This window comes from Egretta garzetta, unplaced genomic scaffold (genome assembly GCF_000687185.1).
Source record: "Egretta garzetta isolate BGI_Z169 unplaced genomic scaffold, ASM68718v1 scaffold188, whole genome shotgun sequence".
In the NCBI taxonomy this organism is placed as follows: Eukaryota; Metazoa; Chordata; class Aves; order Pelecaniformes; family Ardeidae; genus Egretta; species Egretta garzetta.
In genome coordinates this window covers 185,120-209,756 of record NW_009260622.1, presented here as the reverse complement: position 1 = coordinate 209,756, position 24,637 = coordinate 185,120, and the positions used below count along the sequence as shown (strand labels likewise).

At 42.1% G+C, this 24,637-nt stretch overlaps 1 protein-coding gene across 1 annotated transcript in view; it reads right to left on the bottom strand.

Moving 5' to 3' along the window:
* Window positions 1-13,652: 13,652 nt before the first annotated feature.
* LOC104132178 (serine/threonine-protein phosphatase 4 regulatory subunit 1) overlaps window positions 13,653-24,637 on the bottom strand; it is a 28,421-nt gene continuing 17,436 nt past the window's right edge. Inside the window, exons 11-19 of the mRNA XM_009645428.2 lie at window positions 23,838-24,070; window positions 22,693-22,785; window positions 21,993-22,178; window positions 21,538-21,699; window positions 20,824-20,924; window positions 19,555-19,675; window positions 18,686-18,820; window positions 17,779-17,919; window positions 13,653-16,812 (exon numbers count right to left, since the gene is read on the bottom strand). Coding sequence (XP_009643723.1) covers window positions 16,657-16,812; window positions 17,779-17,919; window positions 18,686-18,820; window positions 19,555-19,675; window positions 20,824-20,924; window positions 21,538-21,699; window positions 21,993-22,178; window positions 22,693-22,785; window positions 23,838-24,070 — 1,328 coding nt within the window. The 3' untranslated portion in view covers window positions 13,653-16,656. The remainder of the gene's footprint in view (window positions 16,813-17,778; window positions 17,920-18,685; window positions 18,821-19,554; window positions 19,676-20,823; window positions 20,925-21,537; window positions 21,700-21,992; window positions 22,179-22,692; window positions 22,786-23,837; window positions 24,071-24,637) is intronic.

The following is a 24,637-nucleotide window of genomic DNA, read 5'->3' as shown; positions in this document are numbered from 1 at the left end:
GATGACTCAATTCTGATACGACATAAGGATTAGGGTATGAGATCAAGTTATCATTTGTCACTTGCTTTAGCTTCTGCCCTTCCCATTTCAGTTTTCCCTGTAGTTCATCATTGCCTTACTCAACTGAGGCAAACATGACACATGCAGCTATGGCTTCTAGACAATAACGGATTTCCATCTAATGCAGCACCAAGCAGGGAGGTCTCAAAGAAAAAGAGAGGTCTGTGTTATTGATATGCCTTAAGTATTAAGATACTGGAAATTATCCAGTAGTGGGAATCCTTCTAGACACAAATTAAACTGGGGCAGTGAAAGGTAAGACAGGAAGATTATATTTTCAAATATCTAATTTGTTCTGTGAAAAATAAGTGTAAAAATGATGTTTAGAGATATGGGTCAAGTATGAAAAAGCACTTTTAAACAGGGATGGTTAATATGTTATCTAACAGAATGAAGAAAGCTGCGGGGACATCAACAGAGTTCAATGCAGAGAGGTCTCCTTTTATTATTTCTGCCTTTGATGGGGTTTCAAAAGCTACTTGACCACAACTGAGAAAAACCTAAAGCTTCCAATTGAGGGGACAAAAGAAACATTTAAAAAAATGAAAATAGACATTAGAACTAAAAAGAAGGAAAGAAAACCAGAAGAAAACAAGTACTTTCAAAACCATGGAATCTACCTCCAGATTAGCCAAATGGAAAGATTCCCTAATTTCTCTTTGCTTTACTGTGGCCCAGCAGAGTGCTCATTAGTCCAAAACAATACTTTTTTTTTTTTATTTTTCTAGTCTAAAGTTAGTGTGATGGACTATTAGGCAGCTCAGTTACAGATCGTGTTTCTTGTAACATCAAAAGCTGGATTCTCCTCTATTCATCTGCAACTAGCAAACGTGCATCTTAGAGCCTCTGAAGGATTTTTGCTTGGTCAAACTAGCATGAAAGGATTCCTGCATGTTTTTACACAATAGATAAGGCCTAACTCTCTCCTGCTAATTCATGCTGGCATGGCTATATTGTCTCCATCTTCCTCTTTGCTTTACTTGGTTTGCTCCCAGAAAGAGGTACAACTAGTTTTGAAGACCTTCAAATAGAAAGATCATTTTAAACCCAGCTCTCATGTAGAAGCCAGTTCACAGATTGACAACACTGAACAGGAACCTCTTTAGCAGGGCCAGCCATTTCTCAGCCGTGCAGCGAGCGCAGCTGTACAGCTGGGCTCTGTAAGGAGAGGAGCATCAAGGCAGCTATTCACCTTAGACGAGACTTCCCCCAGCACTGCATGTGCCTTTTTGCCATGCTCTGATCTGTATTCCACCCTGCGCTCGCTCTGACTGGAGTCTGATTGCTTTTGGTCCCTGGCCTCATTACCTCACACTTCCCTACAATAAACTGCATAAGCCACTTATCTGCCTGTAATCCTGATAAATCCAAATCATTTTGAATGAGTTTGTTTTGTTCCTCTGTCCCTTACTCTCCTGTCCCTCCAACTTACTCAGCCTTATTTTATGTCATCAGCATATTTAAGGCACTTTTGAAATTACGTTCTGCTCAAGGTCATCCCCCCCTCAATTTTCCCCCCCCCCCCCCCCCCTACAGAACATCAACGTTTTAACTCCCATCTGATTTATTTATACTGTTTATTATCAGAGACCAATTCAATCAATACAAGCTGGAATTCAAACACACGCACACATTTGAATTACACATACAAACACTCATCAAGAGATATAAGACAACTGCCAAAGTCCAGATCATTCCTCTAACGTATGGCCAGCTTATAGGTAAGGAGGCTCATAGTGATGAATTTTTATACCTTGACTTTTGCTTGACCCCAGTGGTTGTTTGGTTACTGGAAACCAAAGGAATTGCAATAGCATCACAAATTCCACAGAAGCAGCTTGGATGGGGAATCTCTGCGTTTCTTATCCCAAGCCAGTAGGACCATATTTTAAGATGGGCTTTCTGAGTTGACAGTTCCTTTATTAGCTTCTGTACACACAGGAATTCTAGCAAAACACCATCAAACCATACCAGACAGTCATGTCAAGCAAATGTTACAAACAGAACAGTGTATGGAGAACTGGAACTTGAAGGAAAACCAAAGCACTAACCCCAATTGCAGCCTAGGCTAGGCATTAAACCAACCTAAACGGGATGCTGGAAGCATACTAGAAAGCGAATAGCTTTTGGCCTCCCTCTGCAAACCAGTATCCTTTCCAAATGTTAATGGTCAGCATGATCCTCAGACACGGTTCACAACCGACTTCTGGTTGTCTTTGAAGACAGTTGGTGGTTACAACTCAAGGAACACTGCAAATTCAAAAAAAGGAGGCAGAGAAAGCATGCACACACAGGTTCTGCTATAGGCAGAGATAGACTGCGCACACTGGACTAGAGCCTTCAAGGATTTGAGGCACAAAAACTGATTAATCAGAAAATTTCAGTGGGGTGCATGAAGTTTGGGAAAGAGGAGCACACGTTGTACTATACAAAAGTATCTTGCATCCGCTTGGTTAACTTCAATGCTAACAGGAGCCTATCATGCCAAGTAAAATGCAAAATGGGATATCAGTGTCCACCATCACCAATTTGGGGGTCTCCAGAACTAGAAAGAAGATCCTTGCATAGCTGTCACCTTCATCATTACATTCTCTAGCTGATCTGCAGTTCTTTCCATTTCTCTCTGTCCTTTACTACTCTCCCTATCGCTCTTCCCTCTCCATCCTCTCCCTAGTGTAGATCCTTTGCAACCGTCTCTTTTCTAATCACTCTTCTTCAGAAGTTGTTGCTCTTTTTCCATAGCAATACAAGGTCTCCTGTCACACCAGAGCTGCACTGGCTCATACCATATAGAGGCATGGCCTAGGGTGTCAGGGATTAACTCACAGCCTCACTGAAGTCCTCTTCACTTTGATAGCATCAAACTTCACGCTTGCATCTTCTATGAGTGCCAGGAGTCTCTGAAATTTTGTTTTAATATTTCACCATTTATGCACAGAGAATATTTTGGCTTCTCTATCAATACATTTCTGCTTGGTAACTCCCAGTTTGAATGCTGATTGTGTTTTGCATAAAATTAACTAAATTGCAGCCCTTCTGTTTCATTGGTACTTTTTGTCTGCTTCCTTCATGAACAATGTCGGGGAGATTGCAAGCTGACTACAATTCTCTTTCCTAAGCAAGAGGAAAACAACATCTAAGAGCCCAATCAGTACAAGTTTCCTGATGCCTGTTGGGTTTTATAAGCTATATTGTACTCTGGCATTTAACAATTTCTGTTCATTTGATTCACTTTAAGAAATGAATGTAATGATTGCCACAGTGTTCTGCACTACTGTTGTCTATTGATAAATATGGAACAGGTATAGCAACAAGCTTGCTCTTTTTTCTATTTAAAAATTCACTGAGCTAACAAGTTATTTGTGCAATGCCAGAGTAATTACAGGTCTTTGCTCTCGAGTTTCAACATCCAGTTTCCATAGGGGTGTCTGCTGTAGGCTATATTTCACAAGTAAGACTAGATCAACAGTGGTGCTAGGCTTCCAGGAGTGTTGATAAAACATGTGAGCACAAAACTCTACTCAGGTGTTGCCTGAGTCTAGAGGGGCCCATATCCCCACAGGTACGCACGTTCTGTCAATAAATAGCACATTTTAAAAGAAATGACCTCTCTGTCTTCATTGAAAGGGGCTTTAATACCAAAGAAGTTTCAGGGAGCAGAGGGAGAGAGGCTTGTCTGCTGCCTAAAGCACAGCACAGCTCTTGGTCCAGTGGGTGGGATGCACACATTACACAGGGAGACATCATTCACCTGGGGGCTTTGGGCTAAGAAGCAGCAAAATGCCTGAAAATTAACGCTGCAACATAGACTTTGCTATACTTCTACTCCTTTATAGATATATCTGTTCATTGCTAGGTAGGGCCTCATAGCATCTCATTTTCAGCAAAAGCACCAAGCCTTTCTCTTCTGCAGTGTCTGTATGGGAGGGGCTCAGAGGGACAGAGTAAACAGAAGCAAGTTTGGGGTGTAACTCAGGTGAAATTAGAAACATTTCTACAGCAAGAGGGAATGTTTGGGGAATGTGCCACTGATGTTTGAAAGTATCAAAGGTGACAGTTGTGAGACATCCAAGGCTCTCCCTGGCTACAGTGACTATTTCCAAATAGCAGCAGTTGCTGTTTCAGGCTGAGCCTTCGCTTTCTCAAGGCCCTGGGGGCAGAGCAGCCAGCATCGTGTCTGTGAGCAATACTGGGAGTCTGCCCAGGCAATGAAAGGGGGTGAGCTGATAATGATAAGAAAGTGTGATGAATTATTCCTGTGCTTGTCATCTTTATTTAAGTTACTGCCTTTTGCATACAGGGGAAACGCAGTCCTTCCAAAAGAGTTGCTTTGGATTTCTTAATATTAGGAGACAGTTGTGACGTTTGTCCTGCCCTGGGCGTAATTAAACTCAACGCATTTTTAGTGTGTTTTCTTCTCCATAATAATCTCCCTGTTTCTTTATCTGAGAAACCCAAAGTTCATTAACAAGTCCTCATTAACAAGACTAAAGTCTTCTGGAGACTGATCCTTTCCCCTATGCTGTAGCATAGAGCAGAGAAGAGAAAGTAACGGTTGCAACACAAAAGGTGCAAATCTTTTGCTTGCTTGTTTGTTTCTTTTCTTTGAAAAGGTTATTACAGCTTCCCTTCCAGAAACAGACTTTTGCACACCAGTGCAATAGAGAAACAACGTTTTCAGGGATTCTTGATGCTATATAGGACAGAAATCAAGTTCTCAAAAATCATATATGAAGCAGCGGCAGAGCTGAGCATGGATTTCAGGAATCCAGGGCCTCAACCTTTTCAACAGTCACATTTCCATCTGAGCTCTGCATCGCAGTCTGCTGTCTCCCCGATGTTTATTTCTGGTGTATAGCTGGTTACTTTAAGACAGGCAACATTATCTGCTTTGTCTACATCTGATTTTTATTCCTTGGAATAGAAACCTTAAGCGACAAATAAAATCAGCATCCAGCAATGCTGCTGTGCAGCCCAAACAATTTTCCAGACCTTTCTATCACACAACTGCATTCTTAAAGCCACACACGTCTGGTTAGGTCTCTTTGCCCCACTCTTCCCTAACAAGAGCTGCAAAGTGTATTTTTATTTCTGGTCTTAATATCCCAGTGTCCTTCAGTGTAAATAGCTTATTTACCTCCCTGGCACTTATGTCTTCGATAAGGAGCAATACTACCCTTCCACAGTCCTTTAGCTGCTGTGCCCCACGCTCCCGGCCCTCTCAGGAAGAGGAACTCTTTCCTTTCCCCTGATTAATTTAGGGGTCTCTTCTAAGTTGAGCTCACCTCTCCCACCTAACCAGAACAGCACACACTGCTCCAGGGCTTCTCTCACCCAGACATTAATTCTTTTCTATTTTGCCCCAATACAATTTTAGATTGGTGCACACCAATCCATTTCCCAGCTGCAACGCTTTGGTGGCTTCTGTTCTGTTCTTTCCAAAGGATGAGTCTCCATCTTCCAGCAAAAAATAATTGATATTTGTTCCTAGCTACATAATCACATACTACATAATTTCCTACAATTCCTGGCATCCTTGTCCTGAGGTCACTCAGTCCTCTCCATATGACATTCGCTGTTCTTTCCCAGAGCATGCTGCATAATGTCTAAAAGCAACTACAAATCTTCTCCCCATTTCTAGAAGCTTGGGTACAGATTAGACAGTCTAGACAGACAATAGGAAGAAAGAATAAAGGATTTCTAAGGACCTTTCTGTATAATCCTGCTTGCAATATTCAACTGCTCAGAAAAATGCCAGAAGCACCATCTTTTTATATCTTGTCTACTGATCACTTTGATGAAATTTGTGATTGTCTCATTCTCCTAAGCAATTATTTAACAACTATATATTTAAGTCACATAGAGTTAATAATCAGCATAAAACCTATTCAAGAGACCTTGGTTTAAGTGATACTGTGAACACATCCACTCAAACCAAAGGAATTTTGCACTCATTTGTTCAGACTGACATTGGCACGTGCAAGCATTGCTACGTGTCCTCTGGAATCCAGTAACTGGCTTCCAAAGTGGTACTTCCTGTAGCCTGAAGTTGGACCTTGCTTTATTACTTGATTAAAATAAGGAATTGAAAGATAAGAGTTATTTATCATCTTAGATTTGAGAGGCTTTAAGTACGACTATCGATTCAGAAGGAACACAGGGCTGCTGCCTCCGAAAGACTGGGTAGGTTATCTTCGCAACTGGATGCAATGGAAAAGATGTGGCTCAGGAAAAGCAAACAGATTTTTCACAGGGAAATGGTGAACACAACATAGACCTGAGGACGAGAGGGCACATGCATCCCACAGACCGCTCTGGGGGTGCTGCCGCCCCACCACGTGCACGGCCCTGCTCCTGCAACTTCCATTGAACGCAATGAACGTCAGGCAATTCAAACCAGCGACCAGGGATTTCCCCTTCAGGTTGCAACCTTATAAACTCAAGGAAAGGAAAGCAATTGCAACAAAGAAGTAAACTCACCACCCCAAAGCCATTTCAGGGTACAAAAACAGCTGAAGTAAAGAGGTATTTTTCTTAAATTGCTCTGGAGATTGAATCTGTGTTTTTAGTTTCTCAGTCTCCATTCCTGGTTCACGCACACTATTCTCAGAACAGCACATAGTCCCGTGGCAGGGAGCATCCAAGGAAGGCGCAAAGCCCTGCTTTCAGACTAGGCATCCATCCAACCCTCCACCCTGAACGAGGCAGGCAAGTGTTTAGGGGATGCAGCTGCATTTTTAAAGCATTCCAGGTTAGTATTTTAACTTTACTAACATGGAAACTAGGCTTAGGGACTTACCTCCAGGAAGCTGAGGATTGTGAGCACAGGGAAACAATTCCCTGGAGAGACCGATCTATCTGTCTCTGAGCTAGGCAGCCACATGCCTGGATACCTGCCACGTCACGCTTACTGTGCTTACCCTGAGCAACACTCCATATTTCTGTCTGGGACTATCTGACAAGAAACATACATGGCAACATTATTCAGATCCCCTGGGGTTTTTTTCCCTGGAATATAGGGCACCTTTGCTTGGGCACGACGATGTCCTGCTTTGCAGCCCTTCCTCCAGGACTGGGTCTATGTAACTGGCCTCCGTTCACGCCACCCACACAAGGCAAAGCTGGGAGCAGAGCATTCAAGTCAATTCTTTGCCCATATCATTAGCCACAATCTCTCCCTTAAGGGATATAAACTAAATGTATCCAAGTTCCCAGCCAGCATCTTTCTGATCCACATTTCACCTATTCATAGAAGACAATGCTGCACCACAGGACGCGGATTTTTATCACATTCTAGATATGGCTACTCTCGGGCATGGATCTGGAATGTAACCTTAAGCATTGAGGTCAAAATTCACTGATCACCTGGATATTTATGTAGCAATCCTGGTATCAGTTAAAAGAAAACGCTCTGACACAAGGAAACAAGCACAACTCACGTTAGTTATTTGTACAGTCTCCTGGCTACACATGGGGCTCTGCAAGCAAAAAGGCAGTGGGCCAGGTTCTCAGGAGTGCTCCATTCCCACTGAGAACCACCTCTTCTGTGGTTAATTGGAAGTTAAGTGCTGAGCTCTTTGGAAAAATGTGTCTTTAAGCAAAGCAATGGAAACTGCTCAAGACTGAGCACTGAGTCCTTAATAAGCCCTCCGGAAACAGACCAGCATCTCGGCTTCCTTCTGTGGATCATAGAGGCATGAAGAGGCCATCAGTAGTATTTTTATTTTTAAAGCATCTAAGGAATCTGGGATACTAAGAAACTTTGAAAGCAGATGGGCAAGTCCCTTCACCCTATTGCTGCCTTCAGGAAACCCCAATCTTCAAAGCTCCGAGGCTTAAAATGTCAGAGAGACTACGCAAGCGCTGGGCAATCATAATTAGCCACTTACATGCGCATCAACCTTGCCTGCACCCTCCCATGGCAGACAAACCGCCCTACTTATAAAATAACCCATAACTGATCTGCCAGAGGCAATAAAGCCAGTCAGGGCCAGAACTGGATTAAAGATCTAGGGATTTCCAGTCCCCTGAAATACCCATTAAACTATATTGCCCTGGTCTGTTGCCAACTATTAGGAAATTACCCTAGCAAGGAGCATTCCAAAGAGAACTTGCAGACAGGCTCGAGCTCTCCGACAAACCATATTAACTAAATGGCCAGTTTGGCTAGGGAACAACGTTATAAATACTTAAGCTACAAATTAAGGCCATGTTTGAGAGCTGTGCTGTCAAGCTAGTTGTCATCTTAGCTGCAGCATCACCAGCACATGAGCTTATTTCATAACTAAAATCTGCAAATCCCACCCAGTGACCTATATTTGAAGCGTGGGTCTCTGGGAAAGTTACTGATTGTCCCTTGAAATTTGCCAGAACCAAGTTAGTCCCTGTGTGGTTTAGGACATGGGACCAGACGCCTGCTGCAAGGCCCAGTTTGCAGCGCTGGATGGTGGCACAGTGCCAGGGCATCTCCTCCTCCGCTGGAAGTGAACCATGCATGTCCACCCCACTGCCGGCCCCGCCGCTGGGCCAGGCTCACCGCAGTCCATCCCTCGCTGTCCGTGCCACGAGCTCCTGCCCAGAGCTAGGGAGCAGTCCAGCATGGTCAGGGCAGCCCGTGACAGCGGCGATGCCAAGGGCAGTCCTTCTGAGCCGGGTTTAAAGAGCAAATCTGCACCTGCAAAAAATCATACAGTCCGAGCATGACAAGGCTTACAAAAGGAGGCAATGCCACCTGCGGGCCACAATGCACAATGTTTTCCTGAAGGCAGATGCAGTTTGGTTTAGTCACATCTCATCAGTGGAATCAACAAACCCGTCCAGTGAACACATGCTCCTGCCCTTCTCTCTCACACAACTGGATATGCTGTTCCGTGCCAGGGAGCGCGGCTAGCTTTGCCGCCGCCAGGCACTGCCGTTACTTCTGTACCGGGAGCTCTCACGTACTGGGAGATAACAGCGTCCTTTAACAGGGACAGACTTAGAGGAGGCCAGGCTCCAGAATCTGGACTGAAGGGAGCAGGGTCAGACAAGGAGGGATTCCCTCCTCTGCACTCACTTTCAACAACTTAAAAAAAAAAAAAAAAAAAAAAAAAAAAAAAAAAGAAGCAATTAACAAATATCCTTTCATTCAGGACAATCAAGTGAGCTCAGCTGATCCAAGTGACTGAGTGACTGCCCATTGTGCAAATGCAGACTTCTGGGGAAAGCAGGCTTTAGTTGCAAAGCAACAAAAAAGCCCAAATATCAGAGCCAGAGAACTTGTGCTCACAACTCTTCTCGTGTTTCAGTGGCTGATAAAGCACCAATATGAATTTCTCTAACACTAAAAATCATTACACCTAGCAAACCCAGCAGATTCTATTGTCTACATCAGAAGGGATGGGCTGAACACATTCTCCACCTCAAATACAAACTGTGCGAGGCTATTTGGGTAAAATTCTATGGCCTGGTAAGCAGGAAGGCGCAATGCTGTGCAGTGGCAGGCAGGTAAGGATCGCTTTATTGAAGAATGCTACCGTGTCTTGGGGGAAACTTGGCAGCTTCAACAGGACCTCCATGGCTGGCACCACACAGCGCCACGAAGGCTCGGTGTGCCACCGTCCCCTGCTCTGGTCCCAGTAACTGCGTATGGCGAGGTGCCCCCAAAGTCCTCTCTGACCCCTGGAGGGGCTGCAGCACAAACACAGACCTTTTAGTCTCTTTCAGAGGAATAGTCCCGATTCTTTTTAGGTATCAAGTCTCTCATCTGTACTTAGGGGATGCTCGCACGCTGCATAAATCACTCCAAGATCAGCTAAATAATTCCTGCTTGTTTCTTGTTCTTCTGCCCCATCTTGATTCTCTACTGTCTAATGACGTTTATTCATAGCCATCCCTTGGAGGGAACATTAATTTGGCTTTTCCTCCCCTGTACATAGTTATTTAGCACCACAAAACCTTACGGAAACTGTTTCTCTTTGTAATCCCTGTCCTTCTCCTAAACTTGTTGGAAACGGACCTGCGTTTTGGGGGAAAGAGGACAAAGACAGACAGCACTGGCCACATAAGCCCAGGTTCCTTAGGAGCTAGGTGAGACTTTGGGCCTTAATTCCAGCAGACAACTCATAAACCCAACTGGCCTCAGGAAGCAGTCCTGTACCGCATTCTTTTCCAGAAGGAGCTGGGTTTTTTTTTCCTTTTTTTTTTTTTTTTTTGTAATGAAGCCAAACACATCAGTTCTGAAGCGCTGCCGAGAAGCCTCTTAGGAACAATTTTCAGATGCCTCATGCCGCTGTTCTTCCTGAGAAACCATTTCCATGTTGGGCTACATCTTGCACAGTGCACCATGGTTTTCCCATCTGGTAAGTGGAAGCACGTTATTAGAACAGCTGTACAGGCTTTCCTTGAAAAGAAATTTTCTTTTCATTTGAAAATAACAGCACCAGCAAGCTTTCCGTGGGGCTCTTATGCCGATACACCTTCCCTTTCAAAGGAGACCATTTGACTTGGTGGCGCATTTCCCTCTCTACACTGAGTAGCAAAAATCTTTAATACAAGGCAACTCAAAACACAGAGGGGAAAAAAGCCCACCATAAACACACACCCCTCCCCCCAACCCCAATTTGCCCAAGACCAAAACGCAAGCCATTTGTGGCACGAGGCAGAACAGCTGCTTGCCAGCGAACCGCAGCCCTGCGGAGCAGTTAACGAAAGGAAGCGAAGAACCCTGCGGTATCCATTTGCAGTGGCTGGGGAAACACAGGGGAACAGCCTGCGATCAGCCAGGTTGGAATTCGGCCAGGGAAAGGGAGATAATGGGTCTTTATGAAAAGTGCCAAAGGATATTTCATGACCACATCTGTTCAGGCCTGAAGGTTTACAGTACAAATCAGCCAGAGAACCTTATGTTTCTGCTGAGACAACATTTCAGTCCTGCATCAGGAAAGCAGCGTGCCCTCTATCAGAGCACCGCAGAAACTATTTGTTCTATAAAAATCAAAGCTCTCTTGCTAATCAGACTCGACAGGATCGTAAACTCAAGACAGTCCATAAGCTAGCACTGGATAAAGCAGACAAGACAAGGAACAACTCCTGATCTTTGCTTTTGGTACTGTCACATACGGAGCCCCTTTCTTACTCCGGAGTCGGTACAGCCCAGAGGAGGATGGACAATGGAACAGAGAGTTTCTGCCTCTGATCCTCATAACAGACAGGTCATTCAGCCTCGCCGGAACACCCAAGAACAGGTATTCTCAATCTGCTAACGATGTTTTAAGCCAACTAAGAAAAAGGCCTCGTTTACATGCTATGTATTATTTCTCCAATCTGTATGAAGAACACCAGGATGAAGTATCTCTTGTTAAGAACCACATCAGAAGGGTGAAATGGCAGGCAGCTGAATACAAAAAGCAAACTTTTTTTTGGACATCAGGACAAGCAGGGATGAGAAAAGTAATCTGAAAGCATGCTCACAGCAGTGCTACTAAACGCTATAAACCAGCGAAAAGAACGCGCACTGCCAGTGTACGTGCTGTTTGCTAGTAACAGCAAAACGAAGTTTTGTTTCTGAACTGAACAGACTGCATTAGGGAGGGACTCCTCGCCTTCGCATTACCAGCCCCTTGAAATCACCCTTTTCATGGCGAACTGTTCCCAGTACACCTAACCTGCATAATTTCTGTGGCAGGTCTCCTCCAGTAAAGACTTCCCCGCTCTTTGCTCTGTGAAGTCTCACTTTGTGAGAGTACTTAGACCCTCAGCAGTAAGCTTTGAGCTTTTCTGCGTACAGTACCCCCACCCATTCATGGAAGTAACGGCATCAACCTTCAGAGTCTCTCCACCAGATGCCCCCAGCCACCCTGTCACCAGGCGCACACTGTAATCGTTCCACCAGGGGCATCATCGTCCTTAAACACAGACTCATCTGGCGGATCTACTGTAGGGAGTTAGAAAAGAAAGTCAGCACACCCTCAGGGAAGAAAACGACCAGCTTAAAAAAACCCCCCACAAAGTTAGATGGCAGCTGAATTCTTTTAGCCATGCTGGTGTTCTCCAATTTTACTGTCACAATGCATCAAGGACACCCTGGGTCCTGTTGTGCTGAAGCTGTGAAAACACAGATACACTTCCAGCCTAGAAAAGGCTGCAAGTACAGGCTCTTGAGATAGTACAGTTGTAACCGATAGCCGTAACTTGGAGGTGAAGGTACCAGGAATAACCTCCGAGAATCCCAGAGGTTACAGGTTCTCACCTTCATCCAGGTACTGAAGCCGCTGGAAATGAAAGGGGATCCCAGTCAACAACTCTAAATGGGACTCAAGCCTCTTCAGAGTCATCCTGGCACCGAGGCAGTGAAAAGCCCGCATCAGTTCCAGCTGGACACGAAAGGTCCGCAGGGGCCAGGAAGGCTGTGGGGACGGAGCCGTTCCTGACCGGGGAGTTTGAGACTTGCCTGGTGAACTCGTCTGGATCTGGCAGCAATTCCTCCCCCCTCCACACTCCCCTCACCTCACCAAAGCCCTCCACACGTAGATCCCCCCGTCACAAGTGCACTGCGGTACCCAAACAGCATAAACTGACGTCAAAACAGCACAGCCCACACATGTGATGCGACAGCCTCTCCAAACGTACCAGAGACCACCACAGAGTAACACACCAGAGGGACTGCAGAAAGGTTTTTGTTCTTGCCCATCTTTTGATTTTCACCAGGATGACACAAACGTACTTGGAAGAAAAGCACAGAACAAAGCAGTAACTCTGGTAAATACCTGAAGTTGCCCTCTTTTATGTTCCCAGTTTCTTAGTTCAAGTCTAGATCTCAATCTGGTTTTGGTCTAACTTGTAATAAAGAGCATACAGCCGTTTAGTTTGTGTTTCCAGTTTACTACATCGGGGTCCGTGCCCCAGCCCCAAGCGCGTGGGCAGGCTTCACCGGGGCTGCAGGACCTGGTTATTCTCCTCACCTTTGCGTCAGCTGAAATCCCACAGGAGAGGGGAGATCCAACAGGTTTTTGCCACAGCTGGCAGAAGTTGTAGAGCACAGGATGGAGCAGCCAGCAAGAGCCTGACACAGCCAAAAGGCTGATGACAGCAGCAGGAGATACAGACAACTCCCAAGATTAGAAGCCAAACCACCCAGCCAGGTGTCAATGATTCATTGCCCCCCACTCCCCAAGGCCCAACGACTACAGAGCTCATTAATGCAGGATGTCTGAGAGCAACACCACGCTGAGAACAGCCCAGAGCGCCCTTCTAGGCTGGAGAGGGAAGGGCTGAAGATAAAGATTTGAACGCCAGTCTTGCCCAGCACACACAGGTTTTCATTTAAAATACATCTTGTTCGAGCTTCAGTTCTGACAGAGCGATTTGCCTTTCAAAGCACTTTTGGCCACACTCCCTTCAAGGAAAAAGTGCAGGAAATAAATCTCTGGACATTAATAGATTTTTTTTTTTTTCCTTACACAGCATGATGAATTCCACACTCGACCTGGGTTTGACAGGTGACGGTGTTTATGCCAGGGAGACATTTCATGATGCAAAGGAACACATTCACATCCCACTTTGGACAGAAGTCGTTACCACAAGTTGGTTTATAAAACAGTCACAGGATTTATTGAGATAAATACAAAGTTACATAGATTCTCTGTTCTGACAAATGAACGACACTTCCAGAGTGTCCCCACTTAATTGGGGTCTACACGCCCCGGCACACAGGCAGAACCGCCGCTAGGGCAGCGTCCTGGCGACGCCAAGCGTGCAGCGCGCACGAGACCCCAGCGAGCCCCGACTCCAGGCAACACGGCCAACGTGCTCTGGATCACCAGCGCTCGGCGATTTCCCACAGCATCCAAGCAGTATTGCACCCACTATCGTTATTTTTGTGTTTCTTGGCTAGAAATGTTTAAAAGTGATATTCTTACTGCCCCTGTGGAAGCGGATCAACCACCTAATGTTGCTCCGTCTGGCTTTTAAAATACATATTTTTGCATAATTTAAACAACCCAGAGAATTGTACATGTACACACTGCTCTACTCATCATTGCATACATTTGTCTAGTACAAGACGTAAAGTGCGGTCTTTAGTCATGCTGAAATCATTTCTAGTTTAGAACTAAAAGGACAAACCTTGTAGAGGGTAAATCTGTTTAAGAGACCTGCACGTTGCCTACAAAAAAAAAAACCCCACCCCAAAGCTACGATGTCCCCCAGTAGTGCATGCAACCGCAGAGTTTTAACAAAGGTTTTTAAACGCTCTGCCAAAATCGTATCATTTTAAACAGACACGATTTCTGGAGCCAGAGAGGTACCAAAATATTGTTAAACAAAGAACGTTGTTTAGCCTCTTAGTGACCTTTTATAGCTGGTGGCTTACACATATCCTGATTAAAACCTCTGAGTGAACACTAACCGAACACGCCAAAACACACGGAAGCTTGTGTTATCCAGTGGATTATTGCAAGGAAAGGTTAACTGTTCAAGATTATCTGACAAACAGAAACCTGGTTTGGGTTGATGTTCAAAGTATTTAATTTATATACAGTGCATTTCAAACATACTTACATATACACACACTTAAAAAAATTTGTTCAGTGCTGAGAAATGTAATGAACTGATAATAAAAAACAGAAGTAAAACCTGGTCAGAAAGGCCTTAGAAAATTTGAGCAGTTAGAAAATACCAGTTTAATGCCAGCATTAGAAAAAGATAGTAGAACTAGAAAAAAATTAACTTGAGAGGTCTTCTTGTTAAGAAATTGCAATCATAAAAAGTCTGTACTGAAGAAGCATTTGTTTTAAATTATAAAAAAATTGTAAAAAATTAAGTGTAGAATGTTGCAGAGTTTCCAGAGTTTATAGTGTTTTCTGTAACAGCAGTGATAGCAGTGGTGTATTTCTGCCTGCAACTCCCAAAAAGCGTTTTGTAATCTCGCAAGAAAACAATTTGTTACAAATCCTGTACATACTATAATACAAGACCAGTTAAACAAACGTCTACAAAACTGAGCCCTCCAAAAATACAGAACCCAGCTGAGGAACCTACTTGCTGTACTGCAGACAAGCCAGATTTTCAACAAAAAGAAAAAATTTCTGTAAAAACCTTCACCCACATGAACTACTTCCTGGTACAGTAGTGAAGTGAGAGGAAATATATTTACACAGATCTATTTACGATAAAGCACTGTGTTCACAGAGAGAAAGTAACCGTTCTGAAACGGAACCATTTCTTTAGTAATTAAGAATTAGGTTTTGACCAGGACAAAGTTCCAATCCACAATCTAAGAAAGTAAGACTACTTATTTTCCAGGCCCCACATTATCTGCAGGTTGGGGACACAATAGAAGACAGGATCCACCAAAAAATATTAGCTTTATAATGTTTCGAACTGGCCAGAAGTGCTCTGATTTTTATTAACAGAACTGTGTTGTATCTGGATATTCTTTCTTTCTTCTGGAAGACCTGTTCAAACACACAGAAGATGTCCTACTTGAGCTCAAGGATCTCAGTAACCTTCATTTGCTCTGTGCCCCAAACCTTACCACACAATCCACAGAAGTCGGAGCAAACTGCATTGCCTCCTCTCCCCTGAACGTTTGGTATTTGGCGTTTTTCAGAATTTAGAGGTCCTTAATTTCTTAGGAACAGAGTAACGGGCTGCTCAGAATTTAAATGCTGGACCAGTTAAAAGGGTTTGTTTTGGTTTTGTTTTTTTTTTCAAATGAGATGCATATGGAAAACAGACAGAATTGCACAGACTGCAGGTTTTGTAATACCCTTCCCCAGATACAGCACACGCTGCAGGAACCGCATCCCTTAAATGAAGTGAACTTTGCTAGGGCAGAACAAGTCATTTTCAGTTTGGGAGGTTTAGTTTGCCTTCCACTACCAGAGCCAGCGGTAACAAAACCAGACATGTTAACACCTGTAAGGATATAGCTCGGCAATGACAAGTTAATAGAAAAGTCACAATATACAAAGAATCTTGAGCTCTCTGTGCTTTGCAAACTATCACGTTATATTAAGTAAAAGTGAACCATGCCTTAGCTCTAGCAGAGTAACTACTTCATAAAATGAAATGATTTGAGCTTTTTTCCACTGATACAGAATTAAGTTCTTCATTGTTTTGTGTTAAAATTCAAAACTATTCACATATATACACTTTTCTCCAGTTAAAATGCAATACTTGAAAAAATAAAAAACCTACAATAAAAGTGAGGAAAGAATATCTTCGTGTGAGTTTGCTATAATTGGGTTTTAAGGTTTAGAAACCATTTTAAGCCATAGCAAACTGCTCTACTACTGGAAATGTTTTGTTAAAAAATGAAATATGAATTCCAATTACACAGAAACACTGGGTATGGTGTAAGACTTCAGGTACAATACTTAACTGCAGGTGAGATCAGTGATCACCCACACTTACAAAGAAAAAACCAAAAGGAATTTCGCATGCATATCAGACAAACACAGCTGTAGACGAAGGGTGCTCATGAAATGAACAACAGACCCTTTCCAGCCCAAGCAGGTAACAAAAACCTTCTTATTATTGTAGCATTATTCATACTAACCGTGAACACAAGGTGAGTAACATTTCCATGTTCAGCGCTTACTGCGGAACACCACATTAGTTTTGTTTTTCAATGGCAGTATCGTCCATGTTACCCTGTTTTAGTTTTATGGTGGCAAAGAAGGACACATCTTGATCTCTGTCAGACTGCAGGGCTAGAATGGTCTCTTCTGCAGCTTCCAGGTGAGGATTGCCAACACTTTTAAAAAAAACGAGAAAAAGGGAAAAAAAAAAAAAAAAAAAAAAAAAAAGATAATTTTAACCAAAGCCAGAAGAATAAACCCTAGGGCATAAGTAATACAGAGGATGCCAAAGCCATCTGGGGTAGCTCATCCAATTTATAGGCTCCTTAGAGAAACTACAGCAAGCTAAGGAAGCTGACAGAGAAAGAGAAATATGCTGCTTCTTACTCATCTTATTAAGTACTTAAATATTTCTAAGAAATGCTTATTTGCTGAGCCCTAAATAGAAATGTATCAACGTGTAGAAGCAAGCTCAGGAAGCTGCCACTGAAAAATATTTTACAAAACATTCTCCATACTTTATTTCTGAAAACAGACAGGAGAGGAGATTTCTGTGCATCGTCCTTTGAATAATCAAAGATCAGCTGAGTTTTTTGTTTTTAAGGAACTGTAATGCAGGAAATTGTAGCAGCACAAAGATTCTTTCCTAGTACAGCTGTCAGCTTAAGACTAAAACGACAAAGCAAACCATTTCAGAAAAATGTGCAACACTTCACCTGAAGGACCCCAAAGGTGACTACTTCATTAACATAAAGGTTTGAAATACATCAAAATAATCTAAAGGGACGTTTAAGAAAAACGTGTTTGCCATATACATCATGGACACCCACAGCAGGCAGTAAGCGCAGCGCTTCTCGCTATAAACCAGGGCCTAAGTGCCCTCTAGTGGGTGAGAGAACACATTTGCCAGACCATGGCTGCCAGCTTCAGGCCCCCCAGAATGATCAGGGAATACTCTAATACATTCCTAAAGTGATATTCCTAAACCTGAATTCAAATGCAGTACCCCAGATTACAACGTATAATTCTGTTTTCAGTATAAAGGGAATCAAGCAGCCTTTTCCCAGTTGAGCCAATTTATAAAGCACTGTGCTGGCTGAGGAAAGACAGCATTCATGAGTGGTTGGTTCTTTCAAAGGAAATTAATGACCACACCTTTCTCCAGTAACGTCTGCCTTAGAGCCTTGGCGAGCAGAACCCTTACGTTTGGCACAGGATCTGAAGCAAGACTTAAAAGACTGGGGAGTAAGTGTTCAACAAATTGGTCAACAGGCATACATTCTTCTTCTACTACAGCCTACAGGATAAACACAGAACAAGAGAAAGCAAGATTTATGTTAAAAATACGCTATTTGCCATTCCTTTCCATCTTGTCCTTAGTTTGGCCGGTCTTTTAATAAAGTTGCTGTTTAACTCTGAACAAACACACCCTGTGTTGACAAAATAAGTACAACCTTGGCAATAGTTATGAAAACATGTCTTACCATTCTAAATTTCATCTGAAGATGACCCAACAAGAGCACGTAACTTACTTTCAACCGTATTTCAGGAAATATTGCTCTCTTGCCTGTCATCATCCTTTTGCCTTTCAACATTCACCCCTTGCTCCTCACTGCTAGTGAAGTAAGTGGTTTTGGTTTGGAGGGGGGTAGGTAAGTGGAAATAGAGGGGAACAGTTCCTGGCATCTACAACCATTGGTAGTTTGAAGAGCTCTTGAGAACCTTTACCCTAGCACATCCAGGTATTACAAAACGCATCTCAGTTTAGGACTTACTTCTCGACTTTGCTACTGAGATACCAGAAAGTACAAGGATCAGCTATTTCAGCTGGAGGCACAGAACAAAACAAGGACCGAAGCTTCAAAACTGGATAACCATATGCTAGTGCTGAGACCAGACCAACTCTGCCACTGTCTTTTGTCAGCCCACAGAATGGTAGAACCCAAAGAATGACAAAGAACTTGTTGAGTCTGAATTTCAGTTTTGCCCACATTGCTGAAAACCTCAAACTGGCTCCAAACTAAACATGCACATAGAAACACAGAGAGAGAGAACGTTCCAACCTGACAAATGAAGGCAAAAGCTTGTCTTCCAACCCACTTGGAGCAGTGACGAAACCGCACTACAAGTTCATTAATGAAATTTAGTCCCAGTGCATTTGCATTGTTTGTGTAGAACTTCTGTAGTATTGCTACAACCTGCAAAGCAAAGGGGGAAGGGCAAAAGGAGGGGAAAATAGGAGAGATGAAACTTAACTTGCAGCCCTTAGAAAGTTAAAAAAGCATTATTTCACTTGAATCCTACAAAGGGACACCAAAACCTGTATTCAGTGTCATTAGCTGTGCTTGCAGAATTTAATAATGAAAGAAGTTTAATATGTCTACTGTGCTTATTCTGGAGAAAAGAAAGCATAAGCTTTGAAAAAGCTGTTTGTTCAGGTGAAACAAAAAAAGCACTAAAAAAAATTTAAAGCCACCATTAAAATAATGCCCCTTTCCATGGTGCCATGAAGAGAAAGAAGAAATTGAAGAAATCTTTCTATTCATTCAGGACATCTATGGGATGATGGCGTCATCATGAAGTTCATAACAAGTTAAATCAACTTTGAGGAAAGATCAGTAACTTTTTTTTTTCCCCCTCCCAGAACTGGGGGAAGGTCTCCCCAATCTTCTACATCCTGGTTTTCATCCAGTTGAAAATATTTATCATTCATATAAAACCAACAGAGAAAGATTTAATATCTGTGGAAGTCTGACAACTCAAAATTTTTTTATAAAGTTTTCATTTAATTTTTTTCCATATCATTTACCATGTTTATCAAAACATGTGTGTATTCACCCTATTTGTCTGAAAGCAAGCAAAGTGATTTCAGGTATCCCTCTCAAGGATCATTTTCCTCCTCTCCTGCCAGGAAGTGAACTAAATCCCCTACCAGTTTGAAGGAGATCCACCGGACTTCTGAAACTTTATCGGAGCAGAGAGTTAGTGCAATATGTCGTAAGTAGTCATAGACATCATTGGGATTGTAGAGTTCCAGGATCAGGATCAGCTGCCTGAAACGCAAAGAAAGTGATTAACTAACAAATGCATCACCAACCTGCTCCGATTGTACCATCTATGGAACACAGGGAAGGATCGCTTGGAGCCTTAAAAATACCACGTGTATTACAAAGCACTTGAACAGTCTGTTTGTCTCTTTATAAGGGCGCACACACGTATTAAAGCAGTACACGCTTTAATACATCAAGGAGTCAGAGAAACTTTTATCCAAACTAGATGTACCAATAAATCAAAATTACTCCAAATAATAACAGATGCTACAAACAGAAGTACAATGAGAGGTTTCTTTGCAACTTCAGACCCATAGCCTGTACATTCTTGCAAAGTAAAAAAAATGAAAGATGTACTTCAGTGCAGAAATCTACATTTCAGAAAACAGTTTAGATCTCAGAACTTCACAGCACTCATTCTCACTGCACCACTACCAGGAGCCCTGCACAAACCAGCCACAAAGTGACAACTCTCCACTAGATGTCAGGGAACTGCCATGTAACATTCTTGCACTGGAGTGAGATTTAATTTGTTGTGCCCAACTACAGAGGGCGGGGAGTAAAGTCTCAGTAACCCAAACAAAGCAATGAGATGAACATGAAGGTCAGATTTTAGCTGCAAACTATTCCTACTAACATTCTTTGGGTGCTTCAAATATCAACAGGGCTTGTAGAAAAAGAATTGTGGGATGTCACTCTATCTCCATTATACACCCAGTCACAAGGAAATACCAAACGGACATACTCATTTTTTTAAGAACTGTTTTTTTTCTTTCATGCGCATTAGAAAAATGACTTTGTACATACATTTCACTGATTTTTACAAGAACTGAATAAAATCTGAAACCCCACTGAATAGTATCCATCAGATTGTCATATTTCATAAGCTGCAAGCAAACCAGATCTCCATTTTGGTATAACCACACACATTTAAGTTTCGGTCATGCTTAATTACAACACAACTTGCCAAAAACCCAAACTAACCCCCCTCTCCCCACCCCCCACAACAGCCAGTGGCTTTTGAATTCATTTCCTTAGTAAAGAATGGTTGTAATCTTTTAGCTCCTAATTAGGCTGTGCTAGCTTCTGAATGTAATTACTTCCAAGTTAGTAATGTAGATTAAAAATCAGAAGTTAATGAAATTACATACTCTGCCAGCTCGTAACGAAACCTCCAGTTCCTGCTGTTATCGGTCACCACAAATTCTTGAAGTTGGTAAAGATACTCCCGCCTTTTGTCTGCATGAAGTAACTAAAGGAAAAACATTACTAGCATAAAACTGGTAAAATTCAGTATTTGCAGTTCTCTGCTGTATTACTCTATTCACAGCTATGTGCATTTTCCTACTGAAAGCAAGTGACCATTCATAAGATGCTCACTAAAAATTGCACACAACCAGCTGCATGCTGGGACGCACAAGACTGACATCCAAAAAAGTACATCCAGTCATCACTTCTGCAAGGATACCCACCAAAGCACCATCTCTGGGCCTAAGACTGAGCAATCAAAAACTATGCGTTTATTATGCAGCAGCCCACCAGGATCTGTTTTCTCCCAGCCCCAAACACAAATTGCCAATGGTCCAACTTCCCCGCTGGACTGCACAAAATACTAATTCCTTTACAAGAGCTAGGCTCATTTACAACCACACTTACAAAGGCCTTTCAGTTTTGATATTTTGTTGGGATAGGAGACGGAAATGAGGGACCTTAAAAAAAGCAATAGACATACACAAAACGGCAGTATTGCACAAAACTAAGCATGTAATTAGATACCGATACCTGCACATGTCATTAAAAAACTCTGTTAATATAATGGAGTAAAAAAAAAAATTATCTTGAGAAATTAAATTACACTGTCCTACCTTTAGGAAGTCATACAGATGTTTAAGGACACCAATACGCACTTCATCCAGATCTTTCAAGAATCCATTGAAAATTGGCACCAGATCAGCAGCTGTTAGCTGATCCCCCAGAATAACTGCTAGTTCATGTATGGAGAAAGCTAGTGTCCGACGTACCTTCCACTGCAAACAGTTTAAGAAGTGAACTGGATTAGGCACCATAACTAAAATAAAGAAGCTTTTTAACTACACCTACATGAGGATTGATAGAGCAGAAAAAACAGGGCTAGTTACACAGCAGTAGAAAACATTAATCATATTTATGAAGTCTGATTTAAATACTGAATTTTATGTTTTTAATGCACATTTAATCCCCTCTAAGAAAGTACACCATGTTACAACTTCAGTGCAACAAACTGAACAGAAAACTATTCAAAATTCAGACTTATCATTAGATTTTTTTTTTTTTTTTTTACCTGTACATCTGAGGCCAGCGTCTCGTATGTATCTTTCAGGCAGTGCCAGTTCTGCCTGCCCAGTGTTAGGGCCACCCCAGGAAGACTGTACGCACAGTGTTTGGCTATTTCAGTATCAACAGTCTGGGCTCGAGCTGGGTCAGTCATTGACAAGTACTGGTCTAATAAAGGTTGAGGAATGATATCCTATAGATAGAGACAGTACATCAGCAACATATGCTTTAAGATCAGAAAGAAAAGACACCTGTTGTGCTACAGTGTTCTCTTACTACCAACTGGCTGGCAGCAAAACACAAACAGTGGCAAGATGCCGCTTTTGTGGGCTACCTTTACAAAGTGTAGGTGACCCCTATAGTTATTTGTCCTCTCATTAGGATAGAGCAGTCAGCAATGAACAGTAATTACTACTTTATCAACATGTTGCATCAAACCAAACTGAAAACTTCTTCTTTGCTGAAGACAAACAGTAAATAGTGACAAAACAGTATTGTCAGTGCCTGCCTTGGTTGCACACATTGCTTCTAAGGCACCAAAAAGGCAACAGAATTTTTCTAGCTTTCCAATTTAAAATCAGGTTCTCCTCAAATGCCCAGAACATTTCTTCACATTCTGTAACTGATCAATTGCAAAAGCTACCACTGTGTTAAAATGAACTGTATCCAGAACTCCACTAAAGCATTTAGATGCTATTTCAAATCACCTGTAATTTTGACTTGTCATCTTCAAATGGTGGATTATTTTCTTGCTCTTTCTTTAAGAATACACTGCTTCCTCTGTGCTGTTCCTCAGAGTCCTGTAAAAGGATGTACCAGCTAGTGAAATGAATCAGACTTACTGCTGGTTGGGGTATTTCAAAGCATCACGCTACAGAACACGATCCAGGTATAGAAAAGCCTTTTACAGACAAAGCCTTCTACAGGCAAAGCCTTATTCAGTGTGTTTACACAAGTACAGAAAGACAACAATTGTACACTAAGGCAAACAGTATTAAGACCATAGCAGCATGAGGGGAAGAGTAGCTAGATTTAATTCTGAAAAAAGCAATCTCATTTAACACAATCAACCCAACATTCATACAGATTTTGGATGGTTACTTTTACTATACTCTTAAATGGTTTTTATTCTTGGCATCAACTTAAAATATATTAAACAAGACAGCTTAGCAGTTGCTCCAAGTCAGTCAATACCATAAGAAAAGCCTTACTTATTTTAGAACATACTGCTGCAAACTCCCACGCCTATCAAATTACGAAGCATACGACTCTCCCCAAATATCAACAAAATAACTTTGAAAGAATTAAAAAGTTTGAAAGGCCAAAACAAAGTTCAAAAGTTCACCCAGTATTTTACATTTTTGGTTGTACAGGTTTTATGTGCAACTTTTGTTCATAGACATTTTTTCTTTATATTTCACAATTAGCTCCATCAACACTAAATGCTGTGCAAAGTTCTTTTTACTGCTATCTGTACGTTATAATCAAGAAAACAGCATCCAGGAACTGCGTATGTGTCACCACCTGATTCAGCCTCCTGTCTGGAGAGAAGACTAATTTTAGATTTGTTACAGGAAGAGGTGAAACTGTACTTGGTACGTTTCATCTGACAAAAAACTACAAGACTAATGCAAAACTTTAACTCTTAAGCAATTTGTGTGCGAACAGAAATAATAGCCCTCAATAGCTTTTCTTTTTCAATTAAAATAAGTAGTATATGATAGTTATGGTGTAGTGATGTTCAAAGGCTTTAGATCAGAAGTGGGCCAATTGTGCCAGGGACTACATAAACACACAGAGTACTTCAGCTGGTAAAAATTCCTTTCAGACACGGAGCACAATGCATACTTACTGTGCTTTTCAGTATACTGGTGGCAGACTGGTCACTGATGGTATCCTGGGAGGCAGGGGATGAAAGATCACCTTCCTCCACCTGGTTGCAGGTAGCATCTGAAACAGCTGTTTCAGCTGAAATAGTTTTGTTCTGAAGTTGGCCACTGCTTTCTTCCATTTTTTTGGTCTCATAGTCACCAACAGAGTCAAACTGAGCAGCTCTGAGAGCAGCAGACAACACTTGGACCTGAGCTGGATAAAGCAAAAGACAACTACTTAGTCTTCCTTCTGCACTTAAAAGTATTTAACTTGTAATTAGTTAATCAGAAAAGATAAAAAGCAGCCCAGTCTGAGCAGCACAGAAATGGTATATCAGAACAAAACATTTGCTCTTGAAAGGAAAGGCCCATTACTCTTCCACAAAACCACCCCAAATTAAGAGCAACGATTTGGAGGTACTAACATTTTCAGCAGAAGCATTCCACCAATTTCTACTGCTGAAAAGTATTTCTAATAATCCCCTGTAATGAGGTATCACAGCATACTGGCTCACCTCCCATTCTTCTTAATGTCAGACATTTTAATACCAATTCTTTTGTTACACTCTGATTCAACTGCTTGGGAAAGACAACAACATGCTTTTAAAACACTTCTAAGAAAAACTTTATCCAGGAGGGAATTAGTCAAGCCATCTCTGAACTGTTTTGCAGAAGTAGATAGAAAACAAAAGGTCAGGTTTGCCGCTGTATCACCAATAAGATTAGGACAAACTGTATTTGTACATTATGCTACATTGCTGCTGGGAACATGAAGTTACTA